The following is a 12,145-nucleotide window of genomic DNA, read 5'->3' as shown; positions in this document are numbered from 1 at the left end:
TTTATGCGTCCCAGACAGGATGGCATTGGCGGCTCACTGAATGGTTCGTTTTGTTCATCACTTTTTTGGCTTTTATTTCACCTACTCGGGGGAACACGTAATGCTTGGGCGATACTGTTTGGAGTTGAATTGTGTGTTTGCTCTCGACAATATTGTTTTTTTTATGGATGAACTTTTTTTTTATTTTTACGTGCAATTGAGAGTAATTTTAACCGAGCATGGAAAAATGTTTCGATCGTTTCGAAAAGGGATTGTTACTCAGATGGGCTATGCTACAACAATTCAGTTTGTAACTTAATTTACTCTTAATGACATTTTCTTGGAGGAATATAATTTAAGATACATTAGTTGAAAGGTGACGATTTAATCTTACTATAAATTATTGACACGCTTGCTAAACTGAAATATTACCTTTCTTATACAAATTTTGATAAGGTAAATCTAATGACAAGTCTAAACGCCAAAGCGTTTTGTGTTAGAATTTAAGCTCAAATAAATTGAATTTTCGACGCATTTTTGATAGAATAACCCATGCTATTGTTTCATGCATATTTTCCGATTTTCGGTTCATATTCCACAGCTTTAAATCTTAACCTTTTAAGCAAGATTGCTTAGGATTTCGCACAAAATCCAATAATCAAGAGTTTTGCTTTCGAAAGCAAAGATTGCAATCGTTAGAACATCGACCGGATCAGCCTGACGAACAGTATATTGCTGACTGGTCAGATCATTCTTGGAGCACTGTTCAGTTGTCTGGTTGTCCATTGCGCAAGTCTCACATCGAACGCACCAGGGTTTACTGTTCGAAATTGTTTTTAGTGAGCCATCCATGAGACAAGGTGCCAGCTACTTGATCTGCAGTTGCTGGAGGACTCTCCTTGTCGGTTATATCGATACTCCCGCGTTGCTTTGATCCATCCCGATATATGTCCTCTCTATGGTACTTCGTAACCGACTCCTCCTATTGATTCCTACTCGTCGTAGATCGACAGATCACAAAGACTCGTCGAATGAAAATTCGTGTTCCTGAGATGTGGACTAACGTGTTACTCCAAATTAAAGTTTACGTCATACATCAACATTAAAGTTTATTTTAACACGTTCGGTACCTAGGATTATTTGGTCGATTGTTTCTCACGAAAATTAAACCTGAAAATGCATCTCATCCGCACCATATAGGCTTCTAATCGCGTGTAAAAGAGAGCAAATATTCATATGAAATTGACTCTCCAAAGGTGCGAGTATCACCCTAATTCGTGTGATATGGTATCGAACGTGTTGAATTATTTAATTTACGTTTAAATAAACTATTTCTGCGCTTAATCCTATGAAGAACAGCACTTGCCCTTTCGGAAAATAGCACATTTGAACTTGATAAGTAAACTATTTCTGTACTGTCTTCTTTACATCTGCTCCACACAAATAGTTTTTTTGACAAAAAGAACTAATGCTCAATTCAAAAGATCTGAAGAAAGCATTTGACACAGTTTGGCACCAGGGTCTGATATGCAAACTACTTAGTTCCTAATAAAACTTCCCTGTCAAATCAATTTGAATGATACATTATTTTCTTAATAATCGCACATGTTTAATCTCTTTAAACTCAAACTTTTCTGAACCACTTACTTCGTTAGCTGGAGTACCGCAAAGAAAGCGTTTTATCTCCGATTTTATTTGATATCAAAACAGCTGACGCTCCCAAAATGAAATCAACTAAGCCTTTGCTGATGATTTTGCCATTTGTTCTTCGGCCAGACGCTCTAATACTGTTATTAATCATTTAAATCAAGGCATAGCTAAATATGCTACATACCTAAAAAACATGGAAGCTTAAGATAAACGATAGCAAAACAGAGGCTACACATTTTCAAGATTTACTAGCGCTACTAAATCGTACATTAGAAATTAATAACACGAATATTGCTTGGAGAAATAATGTAAAATTCAAAAGACACATTGAAAACAAATTGAACTCCGGTGAAAAGGTACAAAAATCCATTTATTGCTTTGATAAACAGAAAGTCCAATTTATGTTTAAGAATCAAAATATTATTATATAAAACTGTCGTAAGGTCAGTCGTAAGGCCCAGAGTGGTCAATTGACAAGCTCCAAGTGTAACAAAACAATTGTTTAAAACACATATTGAATTTAACTCCTTGGCATAGAATAAGGGACATGCACACAAGACCAAAATTACCGAATATCACCGAATATATCTCCAACACTCTCACTTCATACAGAGAAAAATGCACTGGTAGCCCTTTAAGAATATAACATAGGCTTTATTTATGGTGCAAGAGGAGTTATTTATACGAATATAAAACTATTTTAAGGTACGATAACAAATAAGAGTTTACGTTAGTTACAGTTTAATTTGGCTAGTTTAAAAAATCCTGAGTTTTTTGTCATTTTTTTCCTACGATAAATCTCTTTATTTTGTTGATCCAACGTTTTTTCTCCAAATAATTTCAATGAAAAGCAGTTAAATAATTATTTTGTTTAGGTTAATAACGTAAAAGCCGGAAACAATATGAATTTTTAAAATGTGAAATAGCATACAAATGTAATGTAAATAAATGAATGGATGCATAATTCAAAGATAATGGGCAATAAAGCGTTGTATAAAGCAAGTTATAATATAATTAAAAGAATTTTATTGAAAAACATAACACTGCGTTTAACATCGAAATGAACCTTCCTTAACCCTAAGGCGTCGGTCAATTGGCTACAAAGTAGTTGCTTATAAGAGCCCACAGACACTTTAGGTACTCGCATTGGCCCCATTGTAAGCTAATGATTTATCGCTTTCATGTATGATTGAAATAAGTCAGCTTATCCACTCCGATAGACAAAGCTTTGCTTCACCCAACCGTTGTCCCTCAACTTCACAATACACAACGAGCATAAAAGAAATGCAGCCCCATTCACCAGCAAAACACAACGCTGGGGAAAAACTGGAAAGCATCTTTTCACGTACAATTTATAGCTTTAATTAGTAACTTCTCAACTTGACTCTCCCTAGCTGCCCACCCACACTCGCCCATCTCGTGTCTCGTGCCACGTCGGTTACCACCCCTAAATAATAATGCGTCATAATGCTCCACTCAATGCGACATAATCTTTTCAGCAAACACAAACAAACCTTCACCACAAGGTCCTTCGTTTGCTTCCCATTCCTGGCGCTCTCCCCGAGCTTGACATCCGGCCCGAAAAAAAAAAAAGAACTGCCAGCTGCCGAGTATCGTTTTCGAATAGAGAACGCGTTTTCCCGAACAAGCTCCCCCACTTTGCTTGGTGCGATTTGCTCAAGAAGCGGTGGCATTTTTCCTTAGACAGTTCCCCACTTTTGTGTCACTTTATGGGTGGAGGCAAAAAAAAAAAAACAGAGAAGCTTGGGAAGGGTGGAGAAAAGCCGAAGCGAAAAAGACGAAATATTATTACATTCATCATAGCAAAACGCACCAGCGCTGGCGAGGGGGGGGGGGGGGGCAGGCTTGGAGTTTTCCAAATGATAACCAGTACATATCGGTGGTGGCGGTGGTGGAACGATAATTGGAGAATTATGGTATCATAAGCGTCGTTTTCCGTCAGCCTTTCCCGGCCTTCTTGTCGCCAAACGTATCATCTTGGCTCAAGAATTGGTGGCCACTTGGAACGATGGTCTACTGCGAGTGCTTCGCTCCACTCGCTTTTTGTTCCCATTTGTGTCGGTACCTTTCATTGCAATTCCCAACCATGGACGGAGAAAGACGAAATGTTACGAAAAATGCTCAATGTCACCGAAGAAAAGAGCTGCGGCCGCAAACGAGTGACGACGGTAAGAGTTTTATTTAATGATGTTTGTCGAGTGCGAGATTCCGACTTTCGGCGAGGTTTTATCGCTTCATTGAAGCGTTATGAAAGCGAAACTGTGGATTTTGTTGCTACGTTCTATGCGATGTTTCCCCGTTCTATTTAAATTGCTTCTTTTATTTTGTTCTTTTATTGTATTTTTAACATTATTTAATGATTACATGGAAGCTTGCAAATGGACATTTTTCAAGTGTGATGTTGGTTTCGTCTTTATTTCTAGGTTTTCCGCATTCAAACTTATTGTAGTGTAGAGTGAGATAGATGAATAGAAAATATTTTCTCTCTCAGAAATGGTAACAAATTCTTTTTCGAAGCAGGAAAAGAACCAGAATTTGATGAGAATCTGTAAGGCGACAGCAGCGCCGGTCTTCATACGGAAGGACCGGAGTTCAAATCTCATCCGGACCATTTCCTCGTAGTAAAGACTGACTATCAGACTACGTAAGAGGTCGTTAAGCCAAGAAAAAGAAGAGAAATTAAACGTTATATATCAAATGCATTATTTCAAAATAGCCTCGACGAGAAAAACTATAGAAAATAATTGACGAATTAAATAAGCAAAAACAGTTACTGAGAATTTTTTTGTACCAAACAATCAGGAAGAAAAGACAAGCAAATTTACAACTCTCTCCTAATGTATTTGATCGTGAAAACGAAAACTGAAACAATCTATCAGAATAAGCAAAAATGTAATACAAAAATAAAAATATAAAAGAAGTAAATAATGGATTCAGGAAAAGAATAAATAAAAATGTGATAATACTCTACATCCATTTAAAAAACGATGGTAAAAATTCCTAGACCACTTATCAACTTCAAGTGATTGATTCATTGTGTAGAACTTTCCTTTACCGAGCGTTACATCACCATTACCGTAACGGAGCGTAGTAACGCACCGTTCCATTGTAGCCGTCACTTTACTATCATCAATTCTAAAACCACAAAAAATGGCTACACTTTTCCCCAGCCACAATGCCAAGGGAAGGGATTCTTTTAACCGGAAAGATATTTTTATACTTTGTTCCTCAAAAAGACCCATTCTGTGTGAGCGAACACAATTAGCGAAAGGACACGGTGACCGCAGAATTGAATAAGTTTTACTTTCATTACGCTAGACGGAACGAGGAATAAAAGTCCTAGAGAGGACATTCTAGGGGTGACCTTAGAAATTAGACGTACGTTCTGAATTGAATAATACTGTTGTCGCGCGTTTTGGCACAATCGTCACACAACTCTGACGGCCATCTTGCGATCTCATTCTTCTGGGCACGTTTTTGACCAACTTTTTCGGTGCACAGTGGTACCGACGATGGTTATTAAGACACGTGCACGACACGTTGGCCCACTTGCCCGAAAACTGCCCCACTCCCTCATTGGTCATCGAGACCTCTACTCCCACAAGCAGGGTTTCGATGGTTAATCCTCGACGAACTTCACTTTGCACGCAAGTTCCGTTCAAGTTATAAAGGTACGCTGTAAAACCGAACCCAACTGGTAGAAGGTAGATCTCTCTAGGGGCGAAAAGGGAGTGTGAACAACTTATGGACAGCACACACAGACACAGTGACACACACACTCATTTGATAATATGACTCAAATGTTTAACATATTTATTATGCTCATGCTTCCCTAATCTTCCCTTCTCGTCGCGTATTTCTTCCTTTTTTTTTTGTATATTTTTAGGACATCGTCGTACCGTTTGTACGAGCGCCACTCCTGGCTCGGGGAAACATACGGTTCCGATTAAATAATTTGCTTCCCTTGAAAAACCCACCACGAGGGCGACTGCGGTGTGCTACGTTTGCTTCGGACGGGTGTGTTCTCTTGCTGTGTGCGTACGAGGTGCAAGGAATCAGATTTTGCCGACGGCTATTTGCTGTTTGGTGACTCTCCAGTCAGACAGTGTTTCTCTCCCAACGGTGTTGTTGGGATTCGATTTGTGTTTATGACAAGGAACTTTTTCAGTGAAGAATGTGTGAAGAATTGCTGATAGGATTTGACATGTGAATTTGACGAGGGATGGAACTTTAATAACTTATTCTTGTTGAAGTTCAATACAATCAGCAACGATGCAACAAGATGTCGAATTCGGATAGATATTTCAGGTTTATTTTTAAGATAACATTTTTCGCAGTTTGCAAACAGTTATTTACTCTACTTAATGTTTTTCAGACTTTAATTCCAAAAGCATTACACACATTGACTGTTGTGAGTAGTTCCCATTTTGTTAAGGATTTAATCAAGTGAAGAGAGTAGCAGTTCTAGCAATAATAGTAGAAGAAAGAGAAGTAGCAGTGGTGGTAGTTAGTTTTATATATTATGACAATGAATACATTGTACGAGACAGGATACTAAGTAGAAATAAATGAATAATATGAGTGAGAAATAAAAGATTATTCAAAAACTCTGACAGGGTTAAATTCTATGAATATAACCTCTTGAAATCGATCTTTTCAAAATATGCTATCCACAACATAATTGACTGCTGATTGTTTTTAAAATTTATACTATTCGAGTGAATATAACATCTTAGCTTTATTATGATGCGATGATGATGATAAGATTTCTCTCTCTCTCTCTCTCTCTCTCTCTCTCCCTTCTTGGGTTAGCCAACGGTCCGGATGGGACATGATTTCCAGTACTGATGTGCGAAGAGCGGCGCCGTTGTCGTCTCGGCCACCGTACAGCTCCATGTTTATGTTTTACAGGATGGTTTTGAATGCTTTTGTGAACATAATTTAAAATTTTCTTGCTACAATATTTGGCGAAAGGGATCTGCTATAATCTGCCCGTTTTAATTTGTTTATTGTTAAGTTGTTTAGTAGGTGTTTGTTGGGTGTTAGTTTCTTGACAATAATTCGTGTGAATACAGGACAAGATTATAGACATGGAGTTTCATATTTTCTGTGGATCTTCTTCTTGGCTTAACGACCTTCTAGGTCAAGGCTTGCCAATACCACATAGTTGAACAGTCAGTCCTCACTACGGAAGGACGGTTGGAATGAGATTTGAATCCTGGCCTGGTCCTCCCGTATGAAGATCGGCGCCGTTCACGCCCCTTCTCACGATATTTTCCTGTTTTTCTGTAACAAATCGTTCATTTCTTCAGCAATTTCATATTTAAAGGTATAGAATGAAATAAGGATTAAGCGTTTATTATTTTTATATTAGCTTGTTTGTCATTTTATTTATGTTGGTACGTTGCTGCTTTCCTGATTCTTCTGGTATAATGCACTTATTCTCCTTATTTCGATTAGCTGCTAGTTCATGCCATGCCTCTGTCTTTTCTACAATAACTTTGTTTTTATTGTATGTTTTTACATCACTTATCTATCTAAAACTTGTTTTATCTTTGTATTAGGAATATTCCAGTGGTAGAAGCGATAGTGGCGTCAGTCTTCAGACGACAGGATTTTGATTCAAATGCCATCCGAGACGACTACCTATCCAACTACATTGTTATCAATAAAGTCTAGTAAATCATCAAAGTACCGGCATGACCTCGGAGGTCGTTAAGCCAAGAAGAAGACCTATGTATTTAGTCCGCATTAAAATTCTGTAATTTGTAATTGCATTTATGGCTTATTTGGTGAGAGTTGTAATTACTGTAAAACTAGCCTTGTCTTAGTTTGCAAGCAAATGTTACTTGGATTATTTAAATGGGTTTTGATTTGTTGATTTTAAGCATGAATATTCCTAAATCAGTTTTTTTACACTTGTCTCATAGCATGAAACAAGAAAATTTATATTTATTAAATCTTCCCTTTAAGAACTGGCATATCTTATATCATCAAAGGCAGAAGGAGAAGATTAAGATTAAGAAGAAGAAAAAAGTGAAATGAATAAGAGCAGAATCTTTACAATAAACATATTTTTTACATAAATAAAAACAGGATCACAGGACTATCGATTATATCAAGGTTACAATAAGTATCAGTGGCCGCTAAAAAAAAAATTAATAAATAAATTAAAATATTACGAAGAGTGTACTAATGAAAGTGTTTCCGAATAGGAAAACTTGTAACGCTCGCTGCATAGCTCTTGATTGATCAAGTTACATCTTCAAGTACCCATCAACGTACAAATGTGTATCAATTACTCTCAGCATACAGCCTCTCTGTTTCACTGTTTCAAAACTATTGACATTTGTCATGTTATTTTTATTCCGCCCCGTTTAAGAACCTCCTAACCCCCCCCCCCCTCCCCTCCAGACAAAGGAGAAAACAGCTAAATTATACAAAGTAAAGATATCCACGAAATTAATTCCCTCCCGAGGCGTCTGCAACTACGGCCCAAGATAATGCAATCACGCACGCACCATTCACATTCGGTTTGAAGAAGACTTACTGTTTATTATTCTTTCATCAGCATTGTGGTACGCTTTTGAGTCACGTCTTTGAAGAAATCGCTTTGCTTTTTCACGACGTCTTCTGCCGCTATTTAAATAGCCCCTACCGTCAAGACTCATCTCCAACGCGTCCCACAAACTTCCCTGTAGCAATGAGCGCGTGCTGACGAAACATTCGACATCTTGGGTCTTTTGGGTGGGGGGGATAAAAACACACAAACCGATACACAGCTCCATTGAAATCACTCACTCACGGCTCACGACGGATCAACTTCATCAACACTCGAGTGTCAACTTTTGAAAATGGAATCAAAAGCTATCATCAAGCCACGGTCAAACAAGCGCCACAGTTGGGGCCCGTACTGTGTGTGTGTGTGTGTGTGCGTCGGTGCTGTTGAAATTGTACAAACACTAGAGAAGAAATCGGTTTTCGGGATCTCTGGTGCTGTTGTTGTACAACTCAAGAGGAAATGGGAAGGATTTCCCATGCAATGAGCTGGGTTCGCTATCACTTCATCATGATCGAGGTTTTGTTGTGCGGTTTTCAACAGCTCGAGCTAGAGATTAAGCCAGACGTGCGAGACTTTGACAGATGAAAATCGGTGCAACTAGGATAAATATTGTTCGGTAGGCGAACGTAAAGCACTTGAAGGCTTTTTCTTGATGCTTTATCTTTTATTGCAAACGAAAACGCATTGAGTTGTCAGATATTGAGATGATTTCTTTGTAAAAAATAGGGAAAATCAGCTTATATTTAAAACACTGCTGTAGTTAGTAACAAAATATATAATTACAGCCCATGAACACACCTGCAATTTAGCATAACAATATTTCATTATCACTGCAGCTCTAATTGATAACAAAAATATGTACAAAATACTTTGTTTGCATAATTTTATTTGCATAAATGTATAAAAATACACTCAACCTTCCAGATACAATGTAAATCGCAACCATTTTGCTGTTGTTTGGTGGGTGTAATAATGTTTACATTCTTCGTTATCACACGCCAAGGAGAGAATAAGAATTGGCTTATGATTCGATATTTGAACACTGACTTAAAGCTTTAAAAACATTCTTAAATATTATGACCTTTTGGGATATGTATTTTAATAAATTTGTTGATGTGAATGGCCTTTTGCACATGCATGTTTATGCTTATTTTATTGTCACAGTCAACCGTCACCGAGCAACCAAAAATGACAACTGCATTACTTACTGCTCAAATCAAATGTGTGTATTGGTAAACATTTTTCATACATCATACTCACACTGGCAGCTTTGGCAGCACAAACAATCACATAAGAAATCAATATTCTTTAGCAATAGCGCACTGTTCACTTTTCAACTTTTCTTTATTTTAAACAATTTGTCACGAAATCTTTTCTTAATTATTGTTTCCTTTTTTTATCACACACACACACCACCACCATTTAACGTATCACGTGATCGCTTTTTCTTAAATTCGTTGCTAAGAATCAACTCGTTCTACAACACCTGCTTACACACCAGCATTTAGATGATTGTGAATCACAATAGAGATGCACACACTCACACACATACACTCTCACGACGCGTCATCCACACCCTCACGCCCAATCGTAACACATCTGGGTCACTATTGTTTATTGCCGATAGTATTCCATCACCTGTGAGCCGTCTCTGTGTGCATTATTCTGAGGGAATCAATCGATTTGTCACCTCACCCCCGGATTGCGAAACCGATCGTTGTTGTGCTCCTGTTCAAAGGAAGTAAAGCACCAACAACACACAACGACAGCAACAACAACAACAACAAAACAGACCAGAAGTTCGAACAAAAAAGACAATCAGCAACTGATCTCCGTTTTAACAGCGAACTCGTCACCCGCGTCCGTGCACGGTAGCCCGAAAGTTGCGATAAGGATTGTTGCGACCCCGTTTGGTGCCTGAAGCTTTGGATGGAGCCAACCACGGTCAGGGACTCCCGGAGACCGAGCGAACGCCCTAGCGAACCGAGCCCAACGACCCTGCAACGAAGTTGTTACGAGCCGTGGGGCGTTTTTTTTTTGCGCCTTTTTTGTTCCTTCCACTCACGAGACTTCGATTGCCGAGTTTGGTTGGGGCTTTTCTGGAGGGGTTTTAAGGGATGGAAGGGAAGGAAGGAAGCAGGTGGGAGATGCCCAGCTGCCGTTGAAATGAGATGGAACGAACTGAGCGAACTATGAAACCTGTTTTATTCCCTCAACACTTAACCAAACGCTCCACGGACGATGGGCGACAGAAACTGAACTCAGTGCGCGTTAGCCGTGTGCGACAGGTGAGAGAAGCCATCGTTGGACGAAGCTGGACAGGGAGAATGGGGTAGGGGAAAGGGTGGGAGGACAGAGCATAGTTCGTGAACGCGTGCGCTCATGCAATGGGCACCCTTCCAAGGATTCCTCCAGGATACGAGCCACGGTCAGTCGGTCGCCGTCGGTAGCGCATGTGCTGTTGTGGACGAGAAAAGCTGCGTGCTGCATTGTTTCACACGCTACGATTGGCTTTCCCGGCAAGGAAGGTTTCGTTCAGTTTCCAATCCCCCCACAAACGCGCGGCCCGTCAACAACGCAGAAGGGCGTTGCGTCTTTTTGGCTGCGTCGAGAAGAGCAGGAGAACGCGACGAACGCGCGTGAAAGAGAGCGTGTAAAGGAGAGCAACTATACGGTAAAATGCTCTAGAAAGAAAGAGCACACCACACACCCATCAGTGTGAAGCTTTCTTGAGCCGCACATTCCAGCTGCAAAGTAGGGGAAAAAATTGTTAAACCAAACAGCACAGCGGCAACAGCGCAATTTTGGAGCATGAAGTTTTAACGACAAAAACGGCATTCCGAGTCGAAGCTACGGATTGGAAAGTTTTTAAGGGCTGGTGGTGGATGTGGCAATTCTAGTAACAGAATTAAAGGATTACACTTTCTGCATCACACGCCAACTTCAAGGGTAGGTGGATGTCTTTTTTTTTTTGTGGCACTCCAGATGACACGCCAATCAATAATGCTTCATTATGGTTCGCATGTTCGAGGTCGATTTAGTTGGCAATTTTAGCGAAATTTAATAGAAATTGATAGACAACATTAACCATTTTTGGAGCATTTGTAGTCTGCTTTTTAACGATTAAATTTAATCTTGCTCGTCTGCTCCAATAATTGAGGTAGAATGTTTCTCTTTCGTATAAGAATCAACTAAAATGCTTGGAGTCTTATGTATTGTGTTTCTTGTAGGCTATTTTTCGAATCATTTTGGGCCATACTATGGTTTGAGGAAATTTTTTCACTTAAAACACCTGTCGTGAATCATATAAGTCCTCTGATATTTATCCTCGGACTTCATCTAAAAGGGGCGGCACGCTCTAGGCTGTGTTCGAGAGCAAATACTCAGAAGGATCTTTGGCCCCTTGTGAGTGGAAGATCAATGGAGAAGCCCGCTTGAGCTGTACGGTGATCTTCCGCTGGGCTAGTCATGTCATGAGAATTGCACCGGACGACCCAAGCCATAAAAAAATGTTGGTTGCCTTCCCCAAGGACAGACATTGAACTAAAGTGAAATAATGGATTGGTGCTAGACCGTGAGCGTTATCGAGGATTGTTACAGTAGAATAACGCTGTGAAGAAGTTGTAGATCCTAATAAGTAACAAAATAAGATGTTTTTTTCTTATATTTTTAGCTGTTTATGATATTTTCGGGAAAAAGTTTTCTCACGTTGTCTATTTTATATATAATATTGTACAATGTTCTAGCTGAAAATCGTTTCGAATTTTATGAAATCTTCTTCATCTTTCTTGGCTTAACGACATTGATGGACTAGACTTGCCGATACCACGAGATTGGATAGTCAATCCTCATTACAAGGGGACGGTTTGGATCCCGGATCCCGGATGGAATTTGAACCCTGGTCCTGTCGTTTGAAGACTGGTGACATTGCCG

At 39.2% G+C, this 12,145-nt stretch overlaps 1 protein-coding gene across 1 annotated transcript in view; it reads right to left on the bottom strand.

Annotated features, from left to right (window-relative positions):
• Window positions 1–9,514, bottom strand: part of LOC126568127 (transcription factor Sox-1) — a 57,821-nt gene extending 48,307 nt beyond the window's left edge. The window contains exon 1 of the mRNA XM_050224544.1: window positions 9,462–9,514. Coding sequence (XP_050080501.1) covers window positions 9,462–9,466 — 5 coding nt within the window. The 5' untranslated portion in view covers window positions 9,467–9,514. The remainder of the gene's footprint in view (window positions 1–9,461) is intronic.
• Between the last annotated feature and the right edge of the window lie 2,631 nt (window positions 9,515–12,145).

The sequence above is a fragment of the Anopheles maculipalpis genome, chromosome 2RL (genome assembly GCF_943734695.1).
Source record: "Anopheles maculipalpis chromosome 2RL, idAnoMacuDA_375_x, whole genome shotgun sequence".
NCBI lineage: Eukaryota > Metazoa > Arthropoda > Insecta > Diptera > Culicidae > Anopheles > Anopheles maculipalpis.
This window is presented reverse-complemented; position numbering and strand designations above follow the sequence as displayed.